Source organism: Triticum dicoccoides, chromosome 5A, assembly GCF_002162155.2.
Source record: "Triticum dicoccoides isolate Atlit2015 ecotype Zavitan chromosome 5A, WEW_v2.0, whole genome shotgun sequence".
Lineage (NCBI taxonomy): Eukaryota > Viridiplantae > Streptophyta > Magnoliopsida > Poales > Poaceae > Triticum > Triticum dicoccoides.
In genome coordinates, this window is record NC_041388.1 from 133026837 (window position 1) to 133049552 (window position 22716).

A 22716-nucleotide genomic window follows, 5' to 3' on the forward strand; every position below is an offset into this window, starting at 1 on the left:
CAAACTATCGGTTTAGTTTGGCCAACTAGATTGGTTTTTCTTGCAATGGGAGAAGTGCTTAGCTTTGGGTTCAATCTTGAAGTGTCCTTTTCCAGTGACAGTAGGGTCAGCAAGGCACGTATTGTATTGTTGCCATCAAGGATAAAAAGATGGGGTTTTCATCATATTGCTTGAGTTAATTCCTCTACGTCATGTCATCTTACTTAACGCGTTACTCTGTTCTTCATGAACTTAATACTCTAGATGCAGGCGGAAGTCAGTCGATGTGTGGATTAATAGTAGTAGATGCATAATCGTTTCGGTCTACTTGACACAGACGTGATACCTATATTTCATAATCATTGCCTTAGATATCGTCAGAACTTTGCGCTTTTCTATCAATTGCTCGACAGTAATTTGTTCACCCACCGTATTATTTGCTATCTTGAGAGAAGCCTCTAGTGAAACCTATGGCCCCCGGGTCTATTTTCCATCATATAAGTTTTCGATTTACTATTTTCCTCCATATTAGTTTCTGATCTACTATTTTGCAACCTTTTACTTTCTGATCTATAAACCAAAAATACCAAAATATTTACTTTATCGTTTGTTTAGTTTAATCTATCTCTATCAGATCTCACTTTTGCAAGTGACCGTGAAGGGATTGACAACCCCTTTATCACGTTGGGTGAAAGTTGTTTGATTATTTGTGCAGGTATTAGGTGATTTATGCGTTGTCTCCTACTGGATTGATACCTTGGTTCTCAAACTGAGGGAAATACTTATCTCTACTTTGCTGCATCACCCTTTCCTCTTTAAGGGAAAACCAACGCAAGCTCAAGAAGTAGCACGTATCAAGGCCTTACCGGATCATGCACCCATCATTCTAGATTCTAACTCTACAAACCCAGCCACCGGGCGCCCTTTCAAATTTGAATTGGGATGGCTGCATAGGGACGGATTCATAGACATAATCAAGGATGTTTGGGAGAGGCCCGCTGTAGGTCGTACACCTATTCAGCGATGGATCTTTAAAATAAAAGCCATGAGGTGACACCTCTATCGATGGGAAAAACACACCAACGGAATTTATAAAAAAGAAAAAGAAAGGCTTTGTACCATCGTTGTTGACCTCGACAAAATTACAGAGACGTGCACACTATCTCAGCAAGAGATTGAACTGAAAAATAAATCTAATGAGATGGTTGCCCGTCTACTGCGAGAAGAGGAGATCAAATACTACCAAAGATCCAAAGTTGATTTCATTTTGATGGGTGATAGTAATACAAGGTACTTCCAATTGGTCCAAATGGAACATAACAAAGCTCCATGCTCTGATGGTTTCCCCGTAGAATTCTATCAGAATTTCTGGGATATCATCAAGTCTGGCCTTTTGGAGTTGTTCAATTGTTTTCATGCTGACCGACTTGACCTATTCAGACTTAATTTTGGAGAGATTGTCTTATTGCCGAAGATTAAGGAGGCCGAACGGATTCAACAACTCAGACCCATATGCCTCCTTGATGTTAGCTTCAAGATTTTCAACAAAGTGGCGACGAATAGATTGAACTCGGTAGTTGACCATGTTGTCCAGCCATCTTAAACAACTTTCATGCAAGGAAGGAACATACTCGATGGCATAGTAATCCTGCATGAGACCATCCATGAGATGCACTGGAAAACACATGAGTGGAGTAGTATTCAAAATAGACTTTGAAAAAGCCTATGACAAGGTCAAATAGTCTTTCCTCCAACATGCCCTAAGGATGAAAGGCTTCTCCGATAAATGGCGTAAGTGGATCCAAATTTTTGTAATTGGAGGTAGCCATCAAAGTCAATGATGATGTCGGCCATTACTTTCAGACAAAAAAGGACTATGACAGGGTGACGCCATATCCCCAATGTTATTTAACATTGTGGCTGACATGTTGGCTATTCTGATTGAGCGCGTCAAGCAGGACAGCCAGATTACTGGAGTAGTGCCACATCTAGTGGATGGTGGTCTCTCTATTCTGCAATATGTCGATGACACAATTCTCTTTATGGAACATGACCTAGACAAGGCTAGAAACTTGAAAGTTCTGTTGTCAGCATTTGAGCAAATGTCAGGTCTTAAGATTAACTTCCATAAAAGTGAATTGTTCTGCTTTGGAGAAGCCGTTGAGGCATTGGCGATTATGCTGACCTTTTTGGTTGTGCACATGGACAATTCCTAATTAAATATTTGGGAATAGCAATTTATTATCGGTGTCTCACCATTGCGGAGTGGAAGCATGTAGAGGAGCGGCTAGAGAAACGCTTGAACGGCTGGAAAAGCAAATTGCTCTCAGTTGGAGACGATTGGTTTTAATAAACTCTGTCCTCACAAATATAGTCCTCTATATGCTTTCGTTCTTCCAGCTCCCAAAAGGGGTCTTGCAAAGACTGGACTATTTTAGGTCCAGGTTCTTTTGGCAAGGAGATGGTGAAAAAAATATAGGTTGGCCAAATGGAGTGTGATTTGTAGGCCGAAAGACCAGGGTGGCCTCGGTATTCATGAGCTGCAGGTCAAGAATGAGGCTCTACTTAGTAAATAGTTGTTCAAACTTCTTACTGAGGATGTTGTTTGGCAAACCAAGCTGCGCAATAAGTATATAGGGCAAAAGGCAGTGTCTCGGATATATTAGAAACCTGGAGACTCACACTTTTGGACCGGCCTAATGGCGACAAAGAAACATCTCTTTCACTTTGGATCTCTCCGATAAAGGACGGGTCGGAGATTCGTTTTTGGGAAGACATCTGGCTAGGCAATGCTAGTCTTCGAGAACAATACCCAGCATTATACAACATTGTGCACGATAAGAATAACTTTTGCACAAGTGCTCGGCTCATCCCCGCCAAATATTTCGTTCAGGCGGGATTTGATTGGCACCCAACTTATGTCATGGAATAAATTCTTGTCCCGTATGGATTCGATTAACCCGACACAAGGTCGTGATGTGTTTCGCTAGAACCTTACTACATCGGGGTCTTTCACAGTAAACTCTATGTATCATGCACTCACGCATTCTGAGGTACCGATGAGTAATAACAAGAAAAATTGGAAAGAGAAGGTACCACTTAAAGTCAAAATATTCATGTGGTATCTCCGTAGGGGAGTTGTGCTAACAAAAGACAACCTCGCACGACGCAATTGGTCGAGAAGTAAGAAGTGTTGTTTTTGTACTCATGACGAGACAATTAAATACCTCTTTTTCATTGTAAGTTTGCGCGTTCTACGTGGTCAGCCATCCAAATAGCCTCAAATTTGTATCCGCCCACAAATGTTGCCAATATTTTCGGTCATTGACTGGACGGTATTTCAAATAGGTACATAACACTAATAATGGTGGGAGTGTATGCCTTTCTATGGTCGCTTTGGCTATGTAGAAACGATGTTGTTTTTAATGACAAAAATGCTTCTTCTTTGCTGGTTATATTTTGTTGTACGCACTCGCTTTGTACGTGGTGTACGCTACAACGAACGGAGTACCAACCGCTATTCAAGGCGGTGTGTACGCTGTTGGAGCAGGTGCCTACGGAGGTTTTTACCCAACATGGGTGGCAGCATAATCTTCGGATCGGTCCACCATCTCTTTCGACATAGGCATAGTGTCGGTCTATGGACTCTACTGTTGCCGAATTGTCGGTCTTTTATCTTTCAGTTTATCAGACTACTGGTATTTGGATGTGTGCATCCTAATTATGCAGAGGCTGGGTGATACTCTTAATGCTTTGTATCACTTTGATGCTACATTTTAAGATAATAAAAACGTCCTTTGTCAAAAAATTGCTTCACAAGATATTTGTACGAAATGTTCGAGCACGTTCATGAGGGGTCTTGATTTCTTGCAGGCCGAAGCAATGTGGTTTTTTCGCAAAGAAAGGAAAAGAAGAAGCAATGTGGTTTATATCATGCTCCGTGCCTCTCTGTTGCCATTGCCACTTTATGCTAAAAACATGTCACTCCTATTTTAGAGAGAAGAGTGTCATTAACCACCTCACTAAAACAAATTTGGCAATGCCATATTTCTTTTACGCCATACAGCTCGAGCATGCTCTAGAAATAATCGCTTGCCGGCCGAAGCAATATTGGAAATCGATCTTGCTCTCTACATCAGCCGGCCTCTCTTGATGAATGCTTTGTCTGGCTCAGGAATTGGTCGCTTCTAAGACCGGATAGATAGTGATCTTATCTGCTAACCGACCAAAAGAAAACGAGCTAGCCAAAAAGGGCGAAAAAGTTAGTAGCTAGGAAGGTTAGTTCTGTCGGAGTAATAATTATCAAGGATGTATACGACATAGACCCACCATTCATTTATCGATTTGGACTGAAGAACACCGTATGTTTCATCTCTGTTTCGGGGAATAATACCCATACGCATATGTATGATTGGAGTATGTGTGTGTGTAGCGTGCCGGGCGAGAGGTATCAAAGTTGTCAAGAATTCATGAATTAATTGACTTTGCCTAATCGCATGATTAACGTTAACCTAGTACTGCACTCCTTACGCATGATGAACGACACTTGCAAGCCAAGGTTTAGTCTAATCTGCGAGTGGACATCTCGATCTAGTCTCTAGATCATGCCATCATGGCTAGGTAGCTAGCATCGACTCGAAGTACGTACGATCGTTTGTACGAACGTATACGTCCGTGTGATCGACACGATCGATTGAGCTCACGACAAGGAAATTAATAGCGCGTCATGAATCCCATTCCCATGTGTATGATTCAAATTAGGCCGCTGACGGATGATCTCGCACAACGCTTGGTGTGCACAAGCAAGCAAGCAAGCAAGCGTGCGACGATCGAGCGGTGGACAGCACGCGCCGCGCTTGGATCGGTTCTCCTTGCTTCCACACCACCCCCAGACCCGCGGAGAACCGATCCCGTCCCTCCATCCCGTCCCATCCGTCGACCCCAACCGTGCAAACGCTCGCCACATCTGCACGCGCGCGCGCACCGTCTTCCTGATCCTCCCTTGCCTTCCGGACAAACACAACTCCCGCGCCCACGCAACCCAAGGAGTGACACCCCGTATCCCTCGTCCATGGCGGCCGGATGATGCATTCCACGCATATATATACGCACGCTATCAGGTATCTGTCACGTACCAGGTCAAGAACTCAAGAACAACGCCTCACATCCAGCATAGCATTGCATTGCATTGATCCAGTGTGTTGTATTAGCTGCCTGCTCGATCTTGGACACCGGTCGATGGACGGCGGCGGTGTCAGCTCCGACATTAGCCGGTCTGTGCGGGTGCTCATCGAGGGCCAGCCGAGCGCGGCGGGGGGGTTCTCCGCCACGCCGTTCGAGCCGCAGCTGTCGGATGACTCGCCCCCGCGCTCCAGCCTCGAGGGCGGCGGGTCGGCCAGCCTCGACGCGGCGGCCGCCTCGTGCAGCGAGCGAGTCGACGGCGGTGGGGCGGCGGCGGAGGGGCCCGAGCGGAGGCTCACGCTGCTGGCGCTGCGGCTGGCGATCCTGGAGAAGGCGGCCAGCGGGCTGGGCGCGCTGGGGTTCATCTGGGCCACCGTCGTCCTCCTCGGCGGCTTCGCCATCACCCTCGGCAAGGACGACTTCTGGTCCGTCACCATCATCCTCCTCATCGAGGGCGCACGCATCTTCAGCCGCAGCCACGAGCTCGAGTGGCAGCACCAGGCCACCTGGTCGCTCTCCGCTGCCGGCCGCTCCAGCTTCCGCCTCGTCGCCCGCTCCTTCCGCTTCGTCTTCGGCCTCGACGGCCGCGGCGGCAGCCCCAAGAATATGGATGCCTCGTCGTCTAAATGGAGCTGGAGATTGAAGAGTTGGGGCTTCCTGTCGAGGCACGTCGGGAGGGCCTTCTACTGGCTGCAGCTAGCGTCCGCCACGGCCTGCGTCACGCTGTCGGCGGTGCGGCTCGTCAGGCAGGACTTCGGCGAAGCGGAGGACGCGCGGACTAACCGGCGATCGGCGCTGGACATCTTCTACGGGCTCGCGCTGGCGGAGGCGCTTCTCTTCCTCGCGGAGAAGGCGGTGTGGGAGTGGGAGGTGAGCCACGGCCGTCTGCTCGAGCGCGTCGCGAGCGAGTGCCACCTCGCTGGCGCACCGGGGCTCCTCGCCATCCGCCGCTTCTTCTACGACGCATACTCTCGGTGCGTCGACGGGAGCATATTCGACGGCCTCCGCATGGACCTCGTCTCCTTCGCCGAGGAGCTCCTCGTGGAGGGCTCGCACGACGAGCAGCGGATCGGCGTCGGCATCCTCGTCAACGTCGCCGGGAGCCCACGGCTCGGTGACGCGGCGCTGCATCGGGTCGGCACGTCAGCGGCAGTCATGGAGCGGTTGGTGGAGATGCTCGGCTGGAAGGGCGCGGCGGAGGCCGGGGCGAGAGCGTCCGCGGCACTCGTCGTGTCCAAGCTCGCCAGCAAGAAGCGGAACGCGCTCAGGGTCGCCGGCGTTCCAGGCGCCATCGAGTCCGTGTCGTCGCTGCTCTATGCCGCGGACGAGGAGTGCAACCTACTCGGCCTCCTCATCATCAAGAGGCTCGCACAAGACCACGACAACTGCAGCAAAATCGGCAACGCCCGGGGCCTGCTCGACAAGATCATCGACTTCTCCAGCATCGGCGCAGCCGGCGCACCATCCACGGTTATCACCCAATCGCGCGCTAAAGCAGTGAAGCGGTCGCTGCAGGTGATCAGGATGCTCGCCGACACGACCGGGAGCACAGGGAGACAGCTGCGGCGAGAGGTGGCGGAGATCGTGTTCACGGTCAGCAACATCCGCGCCGTGCTGCAGCACGCCACCAGCCACCTGGAGCTGCAGCGCCTCAGCGCCGAGGTGCTCACCCGGCTAGCCATGGACAAGGACGCGCGTGAGAAGATCGGCGGCACCGGCAGTGTCATCTCGCTCCTCCTCGCCATGTTCTTCCGGCAAGGCATCACTGACGAGGGTGACGCCGTGCGCGTCGAGGCCGGCGAGGCGCTCGCCATGCTGGCGCTCGACAGCCCGCACAACTGCGAGAGGATACTCAACGCCGCCCCCGCCGTTGTCGACCGCCTCGTGGAGGCGCTGAGTGACAACGCCGTCGGGGTCGGCGCGGCAAGGATCCTCACCAACCTGTGCGCGTACACCGGCGGCGAGCGGTTCCCGGAGGTTCGCGCCGTCACGTCCGGCGCCGCCACGGTGCTGCGCAACATCATGGCCAAGAAGTCGAAGCTGCTGGAGGTGTCGCTGGGCCTCGCGGCGCAGGCAATGAGGCTCATGGGGCCTCATGAGCTGGCCCGCCACCTCGCCCGCGCCGGCGTCAGCGAGGTGGACCTGGTGAACAGGCTGGTGCACGTGCTGACGAGGTACAGCAGCCCTTCGATCAAGGTGCCGCGGATCAGACGGTTCACGGTGGAGTTCCTGATCGGGATGCTGAGGATGGACTCGTCGTTCGCGGAGCTGATGGCGGCGGCGGGGATGGGGCGGGAGCTGCGGCGCGTGGCGGAGACGACGTCGGAGCTGGAGTGCTTCCACGTGTTCTCCGGCAGCGCCGGGGTGAGCCGGCACGCGGTGAGCCTCTGCGCGCTCGTCAGCGAGGCACGGGAGCTCATGGACATGGACTTCCGCAGCCAGTAGCCGAACTCCACGTGTGTTATCCGTTACGTGAGCTGAAGACCAAGATTGTCGTGTGTGCATATTTCGTTTGCCAAAATTCACACCGATTGATGATTATAAATTTGGAACTGGCTATGTCTGAGTAAGAAAGAAGAAAAAAAACTGAAAAATAAGAATGTGCACAAATCCCAATGTAAGATCTCACGAATATAGTACTAAATACAAGTCGACTGGGTTTTAGGAAGACTGCTATAAATTTGAAACCGGCTATGTCTCAGGCGACTTTTTTTAGGTCGGCCACTTTTTCTTTACTCCACCGTGTAGCCTCATATTCTGTCTTATAGATTAGAGAAAAATGTCCTAATAGATTTATGTGGAAGGTTAAGACCCCAGAGTTAAACAGTGCCCCCAAGCAATGCCTATTTCTGCCCTTCACCCAAACAAGTTGTGGTGCAACGACAAGCTGCAACGGCAGGGCTGGAGCAATGGCTATTTCTACCCTCTCTGCCTCGGGAGCTTAGAGTGCTCGGTGCACCTGTCCTGGCACTGCCCGATCGCCAAGCAGGTGTGGGAAGCTGTCGCCACCTGGGTTGGCTGCCGAGCTGCGAACCCGGCCACTTGGGGGCACCTCGACAAGGCAACTGACATCGTTGAAGTGATCGTTGTTGCAACACCTGGAGATGAACGGAAGGGAATCAAGTCTATCATTATGATTGTGCTTTGGCAACTATGTCTTGAGCGCAACAATTGCATTTTTCGGGCTAAGCATGCGCTGGTCAGAGACGTGGTGGCCTCAAGCCACCGAGCCATTGAGCTATGGCGCCAGGCAGGAGCACGCTGCCTATAGCTGCATTTTGCTGAACCACCAACAGGGATCGGCTAATGTAATTTTTAGTTTTTCTGGACTACGCGATCTTAGGATCTACCCCATGTATTTGCTCTTTCCGTTGCTTTCTGCTTAATATATGAACGCCAGCAGCGCTGGATCTTTCAAAAAATACAATGCCCCCAAGCTAGATACATGTGGAGTGTGGTGAGTTATAGTGTAGGGACACCTTGTGATTTCTCCGACCTAGACAATTGCTTTAATGTTTGGCTTCGAGAGATTCGCTTAGAAAAAAAAAAAGAATGGTTTTTTTTTTATCATTTGTGTCATTAGTTGTGTCCCACTACTCAGTTTTGCTATTAGGAATTTCAACTGCTAAAAGATGCCATCGCCTCGTTAGACACATGCTAAAAAATGCCGCCGGGCACCATTACTGTCAGCTCAAATCTCGTTTGCCATGTTATAATGACATAAATACTTATGGACCAACATGTTAGCTCTCCCTCTATCTCAGTACAATAAAGCGTGAGTCCCACTTAATCCTAACAGCATTCTTATTTTCTCGTAAATTATTCGCTTACTTACTCCTGACAAGTGAGGGCACACTTGTCATTGTGAGATAGAGAGAACTGACATGTGGGTCTAGGGGTATTTTTGTCATATAAAATGGTTAACGGGTTTGTCGTGACAATAACAATGTCTAATGGTATTTTTGAGGAAACATTTGACGAAACGATGGCATTTTTTAGATATCTAGTGGCATTTTTGAGCAAGCATCTCACAAAACATTAGTATTTTTGAGCAGTTGTAACTTCTAATGGAAAAATTGGATAGTGGGACACAATTAGTGGCATAAATGATAAAAACAGAAGAATCAATGGTAGGAGTATTATTTTATCATATTTAACTCATATTATGTTGATCAAATTATCAATCTAGAGATAAACGTGAGCCTTAGAGCAGTCATGCATGATATGCGACACCACCTCATTTAGTAAATTTAAATTAACTCATTTAAATTAAAATAAGTGTACCTTTCAAAAATTTCAATTACAATGTATTCATATTCTAGCAATCATTCAGCACTAGCACATGTTCCATATGTAATTGCTAATATAGAAATTTGTCACTGTACTATGATGAAAAGTGGGTATATACTGCATGAAAGAAAACCTTATTATATGACAAAAATGACGCTAGCTAACAACCTGAAAAGGAAAGCATGCAAAAAAAATAATCCTGCTGGCTATGGGCTTCAAACCCACACGCACAATATGCAATTGTTAATATAGAAATGTTTCTACACACCGTGATTAAAAGTTGGGTATATATTGCAAAAAAAATCTCATTAGGTGACAAAAAAAGACAACCAAGAAAAACAAAAAACACACATAAAAACAAGGGGAAAAAACAGAAAATGGGTAACGGGCTTCAAGCCCAATAAGAAAATTGACTCACCCCAAACAAGGGCAAGTCGAAAATTCAGCTCAACCATGAAAACAACACAAGGGAAAAATAAAGTGAATCTTAACAAAATAATCAATTGTATTGTTTTATCATTTTTAACTGATATCATGTTGATCAAATTATCGATCTAGAGATAAGCAGGGGCCTTACAGCAATCATACATGATATGCCACACCACCTCATTTAGTAATTTTATATCAATCCTTTTAAATTAAAATAGGGGTACCTTTCAAAACTTTCAATTACAACTTATTTATATTCTAGTAATCATTCAACACTAGCACATGTTCCATACTAATTGCTAATATAGATACGTTTCATTGCACTGTGATGAAAAATTGGGTATATACGGCATGGAAAAAAACTTATTATATGACACAAATGGCGCTAGCTAACCAATCAAAAAGAAAAGCATGCAAAAAAAAATCCTGCTGGCTGTGGGGTTCGAATCCAGCAGGCCAGAAAACCTCATTATATATAACAAAAATACCGCTAGCTACCACTCAGAAGCAAAAGGTGCAAAATAATCCTGCTGGCTGTGGGGTTCGAACCCACGCGCACTTATGTGCAGAAGATCTTAAGTCTTCCCCCTTAACCACTCGGGCAAACCAGCTCAAGTGATTATTTTTTAAACTGCAAACTATATGTACTAAAAGTAGCACACGTTCTTTCGAACTACATAATATAGACCACAGCCTTTTCTTCTAGATATAATTTAGTTCGTCGTGTGTCACAATAGATCATACCCTTTTCTTCTAGTTCTAGTTCATCGTGTGTCACAACCGATCATCTAGGTCATCGTGTGTGCCTCAAGGCTCAAGCGAACAAGTCACATGTTATGTGTACTTCCCTCGTACTACTCCCTACATTCTAAAAAAAAACGAATAAAGTCTTTGACCATAAATTAGATGGATAGTATATATAATTGTAACAATTATATCACTGAAAACTGCTTTTCAATACGAAATCAACTATATAATTTTTATCACATATAATCATATAAAGTTGGTCTAAATATGTGGTAAGAGTTAAATTTTAGGGCGTGTGCGCGTCTTATTCGTTGGAATGGAGGGAGTAGTTAGTGAGGGGCTAGAAAGATGCTACAGATTGTTAGGGCAACTCCAATGCGAATGGACAAACGACCTCATCGTCTTCAGTAATGCAAAGTTAGATCCTGATCTCCGCCTCCAATTGTCGTCCGCCTCCACCTCCCTTCCTCCTCCCCTCCCCTCCAGATCCGATCTCCTCCGCCTCCCCTCCCCTCCCCTCTGCCTCCCCTCCCGCCGCCGCCGGATCTCGGCTGGACAAAGCCCGTGCGGGGGGATGATGGCGGCGGCGGGGCGTCCCCCCGTCGCGGCTTGGAGGCGTGGCTGTGACGGTGGATCTTGAGCGGGCTCCTCGGGACAATGTGTGTGTGGCCATGGCGTCGGTCACGCAACGATGTGACCTCCTCTAGCTTTGGCTGTTTTCACCGTTGGTCCAAAGGGATCTGGTCGGTGGGTGTTGCCTCGCGGTGGCTTCCCGGCGGCTGATGAACTGGAGGAGGGGATCGTGGCCTAGTTGCTGAAGTGGGTGAGGACGCCATCGCCGTCGGCGGCGCCCATGGGTGTCATTTTCCTCGTTGGAGGCGATGGTGGGGCATCCCTTGCTCCATTCTTTCAGGGGGAAACCTCAGACCTGGAGGAGGCTATCATTGACGGTGTCGCCTGTGAGCGTCGTAGCCCTCATTGGAGGCATTGAGGGGCCTCCTGGATCGGATGATGGCACCGTATTCATCGTCACCCCCGTGGGGGCATCATCTTTGGAGACATTCATCGGCTGGACGGACATGTGGACGGCTTGGTGGTTGGGCGTCGATAGGTGGTGGAGCGGTGCTTCATCCTACACATCGATGGCGGCGGATCTCGGCGGCGTGGCGCGGTGGAGACTCGGCGTCCGATGGGGTGGCGATGGACTCGCGCAGGAGGACGACGTTGTCTGGCGTCGTGGTGGTGTCGATGGCAAAGAGGCCTGACAAGGTCGATGCGTCAGTATCTGATCTGAGGATGGATCGGTGGATGAAGGAGGTGACGACCCTTGCAGCGTGCACATGTGGTGCCCACTAAAAATGCGTCGGACCAGTTTGTAACCCAATCCAAGTATTGTGGCTTGGATGGGTCATCCAACATTAGATGTTAGGTGTTGGCGCGATGTCTGTTTGGTATTAGGCTCAGACATTCGGCACCCCTTCATCACGGGGATAGGAGTAGCGACAGGTGTTGCCAAGATGGTGGCTTCAGACTTACTAATGTATTACCTTATAAGGACTTTGTGAATAATTAATAAAATGGCTGCATGCATCGCCCAGATGCAGAGGCCCGGGGTACATCGTTCTTTTCAAAAAAACTACAACACGGATTAAAAAAATGGATGGCATCAAATGTTTGTGGATACATCGGATCGTGTTCGCGGATAGCAGTTGAATTGTCGGCCATCCAATCACAGGTATCAATTGGCCAACCCATTTCAGATGATTCAAACACAAGTATGGACAAAATGTCAGCTAAACGAGACAAACTTGAAGCAAGTTTCATATATTACAACCAAACGAATGAAATTTAACAAAGTTGAAACTAAATTTAACCTAAATTAAACAAAATTAGACGAGATACCAGATAGTGACCTTGTAGGAATGGTCTCCTTGGCCACAGGGACCTTCTCGTCGTCCAAGCCGTTGTCCGCACGCCCGTCTTTGTCGTCGTCGTTGTCATCGCACCAATTCGAACGCTCGCCAGACGTTCTTCCGGTAGCGGTTGGGATGAAGGCGGGAGATTTGGATGATGGCGGCGTGCCCTGACTTCACCAATGTCACTTTGAGGAGCTGGTTGTTGCACCAGCGCCGATGGCAGGTGACCGACTTGATGGTCGTCTTAGACCGATCGAGGGCCCAAGCCTCCTTGAGTGTCGGTTCCCTGAGCACCTAGGCTGAGACGAGCTGGCTCTTCGTGAACGCAACCCTATGCATAGTCTCTGCCTCAGCTTTGCTTTCTATGTCGAGATGGATTTAAGATAGTTTTAGAGTCGAATGAAGTAATTGTGTCGAGATATGATAGTTTATAGGTAAAAGCTATGAGTGCGGAGGCTTGTTCCTCTATTCGCTTCCGGATTTCTGCAATAAGTCAGTAAAACAAATTTATGCTAGTATTAATAGTGATGCAAGTGTTTGGCACTCTCGATTATGTCATGTTAAATTTAGTTTAATGTCTCGGCTATCCAATATGAGTTTAATTCTGAATTTCACGGTTGCCAAAGATTCTAAGTGGCATAGTTGTGTGCAATCGAAGCAACCTCGAAAGCCTCACATGGCTGTCGATGAGAGAAACTTGGCACCTCTAGAACTCATACATTCTGATCTATGTGAGATGAATGGTGTGTTAACAGAAGATGAAAAGAGATATTTCATGACGTCGATTGATGATGCGACTAGATTTTGCTATGTTTATTTGTTGCAAACTAAAGATGAAGCTTTAGACAACTTCAAAATCTATGAAGTTGAAGTTGGAAATCAACTAGAGAGAAAGATTAAGCGTCTTAGGTCAGATCATGGTGGAGAGTATTTTCCCATATTATTTGATGAATTTTATGAGGAACACAGTATTATTCCAGAGAGGACACCTCCCTATTCATCCAATCGAACGGGGTCACCGAGAGGAAAAACAACACACTGATTGACTTGGTGAATGCCATGTTAGACACTGCTAGTTTATCGAAGGCATGGTGGGGAGGCTATATTGACTTCATGTCATGTCATGAATAGAGTTCTTAACAAGAATAAAGAGAAAACCCCTTATGAGGAGTGGGTTGGGAGAAAACCATCACTTTCTTATTTGCGCACTTGGGGATGCTTGGCGAAGGTCAATATTCATATCCCTAAGGAATGCAAACTTGGATCAAAGATAGTGGATTGTGTCTTTCTAGGCTATGCTCAGCGGAGCATTGCATATGGATTTTTAGTAGTTAAATCTGAGCTACCTGATATGCATGTTGATACTATAATGGAATTTTGTGATGCAATTTTTTAGAATATATTTCCTATGAAAGATATGCATAGCATTGCTAGATTTTCTTCTGAGATAAATCATGAATCTAGTATATCTGATGAGTATTTGGAACAATCACCTGAGGAAGTCCTTGAGAATGATAACAATGAAGCTCCTGCGAGGAGCAAGAGACAAAGGATTGCAAAATCTTTTGGTAACCATTTCATTGTATACCTTGTGGATGACACTCCCAAGTATATTGTAGAAGCATATGCATCTCCAAATGTAGATGACTGGAAAGAAGCCGCTCATAATGAGATAGACTCACTTCTTTCTAATGGAACTTGGGAGCTAACATAACGACCATATGATTGTAAACCCGTGGGCCATAAGTGGGTGTTCAAAATGAAGCTAAAGGCCCGATGGTACTATTGAGAAGTACAAGGCGTGCCTTGTGGCCAAGGGCAATGATACGTTTCCAATGTCTCTATAATTTTTTTGTTCCATGCTATTATAGTATCAATCTTGGATGTTTTATATGCAACTATATGTCATTATATATCATTTTTTGGGACTAACCTATTAACTTAGTGCCAAGTGTCACTTGTTGTTTTTTGCCTGTTTTTGGTTTTCCAGAATATCAATATCAAATGAACTCCAATTGCCACGAAACTTTTTGGAGATTTTTTCCTAGACATAAGAGACCCTGGAAGCATCGGGAGAGGGCCAGAAAATGAAGGAGCAACCCACTGAAGGAAATATGCCCTAGAGGCAATAATAAAGTTATTATTTATTTCCTTATATCATGATAAATGTTTATTATTCATGCTAGAATTGTATTAAATGGAAACATAATACATGTGTGAATACATAGACAAACAAAGTGTCACTAGTATGCCTCTATTTGACTAGCTCGTTGATCAAAGATGGTTATGTTTCCTAACCATAGACATGAGTTGTCATTTGATTATCGGGATCACATCATTAGGAGAATGATGTGATTGACTTGACCCATTCCGTTAGCATAGCACTTGATCGTTTAGTTTGTTGCTATTGCTTTCTTCATGACTTATACATGTTCCTATGACTATGAGATTATGCAAATCCCGTTTACCGGAAGAACACTTTGTGTGCCACCAAACATCACAGCATAACTGGGTGATTATAAAGGTGCTCTACAGGTGTCTCCAAACGTACTTGTTGGGTTGGCGTATTTCGAGATTAGGATTTGTCACTCCGATTGTCGGAGAGGTATCTCTGGGCCCACTCGGTAATGCACATCACTATAAGCCTTGCAACTAATGAGTGAGTTGCGGGATGATGTATTACGGAACGAGTAAAGAGACTTGCTGGTAACGAGATTGAACTAGGTATTGAGATACCGACGATCGAATCTCGGGCAAGTAACATACCGATGACAAAGGGAACAACGTATGTTGTTATGCGGTCTGACCGATAAAGATCTTCGTAGAATATGTAGGAGCCAATATGGGCATCCAGGTCCCGCTATTGGTTATTGACAAGAGAGGTGTCTCGGTCATGTCTACATAGTTCTCGAACCCGTAGGGTCCGCACGCTTAACGTTCGTTGGCGATATAGTACTATGAGTTATGTATGTTGGTGACCGAATGTTGTTCGGAGTTTTGGATGAGATCACAGATATGACGAGGAACTCTGGAATGGTCTAGAAGTAAAGATTGATATGTGGATAGTAGTGTTTGATCTCTGGAAGGGTTCCGGAATTCACCGGAAGGGGTTCCGGATGTTTCCCAAAATGTTTGGGCACGAGAACACTTTATCTGGGCCAAAGGGGAAAGCCCACGAGGCTTTTGGAAAGTGCAAAAGGAAGTTTTGCAGAGACTAGAGGCTAGATGCTAGGAACCCTGGCGTCTAGGGGGTAGACGCCGGGAACCCTGACGTCTAGCCCTGGAGTCCGAGAAGGACTCTTGCCTTTCGGGTGAAACCGACTTTGAGGAGGCTTTTACTCCAAGTTTCGACCCCAGGGCTCAACATATAAATAGAGGGGTAAGGCTAGCACCAAAGACACATCAAGAAACACCAAGCCGTGTGCCGGCAACCCCGTCTCCTCTAGTTTATCCTCCGTCATAGTTTTCGTAGTGCTTAGGCGAAGCCCTGCGAAGATTGTTCTTTAGCAACACCGTCACTACGCCGTCGTGCTGCCGGAACTCATCTACTACTTCGCCCCTCTTGCTGGATCGAGAAGGCGAGGACGTCACCGAGCCGAACGTGTGCAAAACTCAGAGGTGCCGTGCTTTCGGTGCTTGGATCGGTCGGATCGTGAAGACGTACGACTACATCAACCGCGTTGATATAACGCTTCCGCTTACGGTCTACGAGGGTACGTAGACAACACTCTCCCCTCTCGTTGCTATGCATCACCATGATCTTGCGTGTGCGTAGGAAATTTTTGAAATTACTATGTTCCCCAATAGTGGTATCAGAGCCTAGGTTTTATGCGTTGATGTTGTGCACGAGTAGAACACAAGTGAGTTGTGGGCGATATATGTCATACTGCTTACCAGCATGTCATACTTTGGTTCGGCGGTATTGTTGGATGAAGCGGACCGGACCGACATTACGCGTACGCTTACGCGAGACTGGTTCTACCGATGTGCTTTGCACACAGGTGGCTGGCGGGTGTCAGTTTCTCCAACTTTAGTTGAACCAAGTGTGGCTACACCCGGTCCTTGCGAAGGTTAAAACAACACCAACTTGACAAACTATCGTTGTGGTTTTGATGCGTAGGTAAGAACGGTTCTTGCTTAAGCCCGTAGCAGCCACGTAAAACTTGCAACAACAAAGTAGAGGACGTCTAACTTGTTTTTGCAGGGCATGTTGTGATGTGATATGGTCAAGACATGATGCTAAATTTTATTGTATGAGATGATCATGTTTTGTAACTGAGTTATCGGCAACTGGCAGGAGCCATATGGTTGTCGCTTTATTGTATGCAATGCAATCGCCCTGTAATGCTTTACTTTATCACTAAGCGGTAGTGATAGTCGTGGAAGCATAAGATTGGCATGACGACAACGATGCTACGATGGAGATCAAGGTGTCGCGCCGGTGACGATGGTGATCATGAAGGTGCTTCGGAGATGGAGATCACAAGCACACGATGATGATGGCCATATCATATCACTTATATTGATTGCATGTGATGTTTATCTTTTATGCATCTTATCTTGCTTTGATTGACGGTAGCATTATAAGATGATCTCTCACTAAATTTCAAGATAAAAGTGTTCTCCCTGAGTATGCACCGTTGCCAAAGTTCGTCGTGCCCAGACACCACGTGATGATCGGGTGTGATAAGCTCTACGTCCATCTACAACGGGTGCAAGCCAGTTTTTGCACACGCAGAATACTCAGGTTAAACTTGACGAGCCTAGCATATGCAGATATGGCCTCGGAACACTGAGACCGAAAGGTCGAGCGTGAATCATATAGTAGATATGATCAACATATTGATGTTCACCATTGAAAGCTACTCCATTTCACGTGATGATCGGTTATGGCTTAGTTGATTTGGATCACGTGATCACTTAGAAGATTAGAGGGATGTCTTTCTAAGTGGGAGTTCTTAAGTAATATGATTAATTGAACTTTAATTTATCATGAACTTAGTCCTGATAGTATTTGCATATCTATGTTGTAGATCAATAGCTCGCGTTATTGCTTCCCTATGTTTCGATATGTTCCTAGAGAAAACTAAGTTGAAAGATATTAGTAGCAATGATGCGGATTGGATCCGTGATCTGAGGTTTATCCTCATTGCTGCATAGAAGAATTATGTCCTTGATGCATCGCTAGGTGACAAACCTATTGCAGGAGCAGATGCAGATGTTATGAATGTTTGGCTAGCTCAATATGATGACTACTTGATAGTTTAGTGCACCATGCTTAAACGGCTTAGAATCGGGACTTCAAAGACGTTTTGAACATCATGGACCATATGAGATGTTCCAGGAGTTGAAGTTAATATTTCAAGCAAATACCCGAGTTGAGAGATATGAAGTCTCCAACAAGTTCTATAGCTAAAAGATGGAGGAGAATAGCTCAAGCAGTGAGCATGTGCTCACATTGTCTGGGTACTACAATCGCTTGAATCAAGTGGGAGTTAATCTTCCAGATAAAAATAGTGATTGACAGAATTCTCTAGTCACCATCACCAAGTTAGTAGAACTTAGTGATGAACTATAATATGCAAGGGATGACGAAAACAATTCCCAAGCTCTTCGCGATGCAAAAATCAGTGAAGGTAGAAATCAAGAAAAACATCAAGTGTTGATGATTGACAAGACCACTAGTTTCAAGAGAAAGGGCAAAGGGAAGAAGGGGAACTTCAAGAAGAACGGAAAACAAGTTGCTGATCAAGTGAAGAAATCCAAGTCTGAACCTAAGCCTGAGACTAAGTGCTTCTACTGCAAAGGGACTGGTCACTAGAAGCGGAACTACCCCAAGTATTTGGTGGATAAGAAGGATGGCAAAGTGAACAAAGCTATATTTGATATACATGTTATTGATATGTACTTTACTAGTGTTTATAGCAACCCCTCGGTATTTGATACTGGTTCAGTTGCTAAGAGTAGTAACTCGAAACGGGAGTTGCAGAATGAACAGAGACTAGTTAAGGGTGAAGTGACGATGTGTGTTGGAAGTGGTTCCAAGATTGATATGATCATCATCGCACACTCCCTATACTTTCGGGATTAGTGTTGAACCTAAATAAGTGTTATTTGGTGTTTGCATTGAGCATGAATATGATTTGATCATGTTTATTGCAATACGGTTATTCATTTAAGTAAGAGAATAAATTGTTGTTTTGTTTACATGAATAAAACCTTATATGGTTACACACCCAATGAAAATGGTTCGTTGGATCTCGATCGTAGTGATACACATATTCATAATATTGAAACCAAAAGATGCAAAGTTAATAATGATAGTGCAACTTATTTGTGGCACTGCCGTTTAGGTCATATTGGTGTAAAGCGCATGAAGAAACTCCATGCTAATGGACTTTTTGAATCACTTGATTATGAATCACTTGATGCTTGCGAACCATGCCTCATGGGCAAGATGACTAAGACTCCATTCTCCATAACAATGGAGCGAGCAACTAACTTATTGGAAATAATACATACTGATGTATGCGGTCCGATGAGTGTTAAGGCTCACGGCAAGTATCGTTATTTTCTGACCTTCACAGATGATTTGAGCAGATATGAGTATATCTACTTGATGAAACACAAGTCTGAAATATTTGAAAAGTTCAAAGAATTTCAGAGTGAAGTGGAGAATCATCATAACAAAAATAAAAGTTTCTACGATATGATCGCAGAAGTAAAATATTTGAGTTACGAGTTTGGCCTTCAGTTAAAACAATGTGAAATAGTTTCACTACTCACGCCACCTGGAACACCACAGCGTAATGGTGTGTCCGAACATAATAACCGTACTTTATTTGATTTAGTGCAATCTATGATGTCTCTTACCGATTTACCACTATCGTTTTGGGGTTATGCATTAGAGACAGCTGCATTCACATTAAAAAGGGCACCATCTAAATCCGTTGAGACGACACCGTATGAACTATGGTTTAGCAAGAAATCTAATCTGTCGTTTCTTAAAATTTGGGACTGCGATGCTTATGTGAAAAAGTTTCAACATGATAAGCTCAAACCCAAATCGGAGAAGTGCGTCTTCATAGGATACCCAAAAGAAAATATTGGGTACACCTTCTATCACAGATCCGAAGGCAAGATATTCATTGCTGAGAATGGGTCCTTTCTAGAGAAGGAGTTTCTCTTGAAAGAAGTGAGTGGGAGGAAAGTAGAACTTGATGAGGTAACTGTGCCTGCTCCCTTATTAGAAAGTAGTTCATCACAAAAATCTGTTCCTGTGACTACTACACCAATTAGTGAGGAAGCTAATGATGATGATCATGTAACTTCGGATCAAGTTACTGCCGAACCTCGTAGGTAAACCATAGTGAGATCCGCACCATAGTGGTACGGTAATCCTGTTCTGGAGGTCATGTTACTTGACCATGACGAACCTATGAACTATGAGGAAGCGATGATGAGCCCAGATTCCGCGAAATGGCTTGAGGCCATGAAATCTGAGATGAGATCCATGTATGAGAACAAAGTATGGACTTTGATTGACTTGCCCAATGATCGGCGAGCCGTTGAGATTAAATGGATCTTCAAGAGGAAGACGGACGCTGATAGTAGTGTTGCTATCTACAAAGCTAGAATTGTCGCAAAAAGGTTTTTGACAAGTTCAAGGTGTTGACTACGATGAGAGTTTCTCACTCGTATATATGCTTAAGTCTGTCCGAATCATGTTAGCAATTGCCGCATTTTATGAAATCTGGCAAATGGATAAACAAAACTGCATTCCTTAATGGATTTATTAAAGAAGAATTGTATATGATGCAACCAGAAGGTTTTGTCAATCCTAAAGGTACCAACAAAATATGCAAGCTCCAGCGATCCATCTATGGACTGGTGCAAACATCTCGGAGTTGGAATATGCTTTGATAAGTTGATCAAAGCATATAGTTTTATACAGACTTGCGGTGAAGCCTGTATTTACAAGAAAGTGAGTGGGAGCACTACAGCATTTCTGATAAGTATATGTGAAAGACATATTGTTGATCGGAGATAATGTAGAATTATTCTGCAAAGCATAAAGGAATGTTTGAAAGGAGTTTTTCAAAGAAAAACCTCGGTGAAGCTGCTTACATATTGAGCATCAAGATCTATAGAGATAGATCAAGACGCTTGATAAGTTTTTCAATGAGTACATACCTTGACGAGATTTTGAAGTAGTTCAAAATGGAACAGTCAAAGAAGGAGTTCTTGCCTGTGTTACAAAGGTGTGAAGTTGAGTAAGACTCAAAACCCGACCACAGAAGATAGAGAGAGAATGAAAGTCATTCCCTATGCCTCAGCCATAGGTTCTATAAAGTATGCCATGTTGTGTACTAGACCTATTGTATACCCTGCCCTGAGTTTGGCAAGGGAGTACAATAGTGATCTAGGAGTAGATCACTAGACATTGGTCAAAATTATCCTTAGTGGAATAAGGATATGTTTCTCGATTATGGAGGTGACAAAAGGTTCGTCGTAAAGGGTTACGTCGATGCAAGTTTTAACACTGATCCAGATGACTCTAAGTCTCAATCTGGATACATATTGAAAGTGGGAGCAATTAGCTAGAGTAGCTCCATGCAGAGCATTGTCGACATAGAAATTTGCAAAATACTTACGGATCTGAATGTGGCAGACCCGTTGACTAAACTTCTCTCACAAGCAAAACATGATCACACCTCAGTACTCTTTGGGTGTTAATCACATAAGCGATGTGAACTAGATTATTGACTCTAGTAAACCCTTTGGGTGTTGGTCACATGTCGATGTGAACTATGGGTGTTAATCACATGGTGATGTGAACTATTGATGTTAAATCACATGGCGATGTGAACTAGATTATTGACTCTAGTGCAAGTGGGAGACTGAAGGAAATATGCCCTAGAGGCAATAATAAAGTTATTATTTATTTCCTTATATCATGATAAATGTTTATTATTCATGCTAGAATTGTATTAACTGAAAACATAATACATGTGTGAATACATAGACAAATAGAGTGTCACTAGTATGCCTCTATTTGACTAGCTCGTTGATCAAAGATGGTTATGTTTCCTAACCATAGACATGAGTTGTCATTTGATTAACGAGATCACATCATTAGGAGAATGATGTGATTGACTTGACCCATTCCGTTAGCATAGCACTTGATCGTTTAGTTTGTTCCTATTGCTTTCTTCATGACTTATACATGTTCCTATGACTATGAGATTATGCAACTCCCGTTTACCGGAGGAACACTTTGTGTGCCACCAAACGTCACAATGTAACTGGGTGATTATAAAGGTGCTCTACAGGTGTCTCCAAAGGTACTTGTTGGGTTGGCGTGTTTCGAGATTAGGATTTGTCACTCCGATTGTCGGAGAGGTATCTCTGGGCCCACTCGGTAATGCACATCACTATAAGCCTTGCAAGAATTGCAACTAATGAGTGAGTTGCGGGATGATGTATTACGGAACGAGTAAAGAGACTTGCCGGTAACGAGATTGAACTAGGTATTGAGATACCGACGATCGAATCTCGGGCAAGTAACATACCGATGACAAAGGGGACAACGTTTGTTGTTATGCGGTTTGACCAATAAAGATCTTCATAGAATATGTAGGAGCCAATATGGGCATCCAGGTCCCGCTATTGGTTATTGACAAGAGATGTGTCTCGGTCATGTCTACATAGTTCTCGAACCCGTAGGGTCCGCACGCTTAACGTTCGTTGACGATATAGTACTATGAGTTATGTATGTTGGTGACCGAATGTTGTTCGGAGTTTTGGATGAGATCACGGATATGACGAGGAACTCCGGAATGGTCCGGAAGTAAAAATTGATATGTGGATAGTAGTGTTTGATTGCCGAAAGGGTTCTGGAATTCACCGGAAGGGGTTCTGGATGTTTCCTGAAATGTTTGGGCACGAGAACACTTTATCTGGGCCAAAGGGGAAAGCCCACGAGGCTTTTGGAAAGTGCAAAAGGAAGTTTTGTGGAGACCAGAGGCTAGACGCCAAGAACCCTGGCGTCTAGGGGGTAGACGCCAGGAACCCTGGCGTCTAGCCCTGGAGTCCGAGAAGGACTCTTGCCTTTCGGGTGAAACCGACTTTGAGGTGGCTTTTACTCCAAGTTTCGACCCCAGGGCTCAACATA

General features: G+C 45.2%; 1 protein-coding gene and 1 non-coding gene across 2 annotated transcripts; one reads left to right on the top strand and one right to left on the bottom strand.

Moving 5' to 3' along the window:
* The first annotated feature begins 5131 nt into the window (after positions 1–5131).
* LOC119300278 lies at positions 5132–7842 on the top strand. The gene has a single exon (XM_037577296.1). It carries the CDS (start codon positions 5218–5220, stop codon positions 7603–7605), a length of 2388 nt encoding a protein of 795 aa, XP_037433193.1. The 5' UTR covers positions 5132–5217; the 3' UTR covers positions 7606–7842.
* Positions 7843–10407: 2565 nt separating this feature from the next.
* TRNAL-UAA lies at positions 10408–10490 on the bottom strand. Its single transcript has one exon. It is a non-coding gene; the product is annotated as a tRNA-Leu (tRNA).
* Positions 10491–22716: the final 12226 nt, after the last annotated feature.

What these genes read in the sequence shown, in the direction of transcription:
- LOC119300278 (XM_037577296.1), top strand. Translation starts at nt 5,218, where the DNA reads ATGGACGGCGGCGGTGTCAGCTCCGACATTAGCCGGTCTGTGCGGGTG.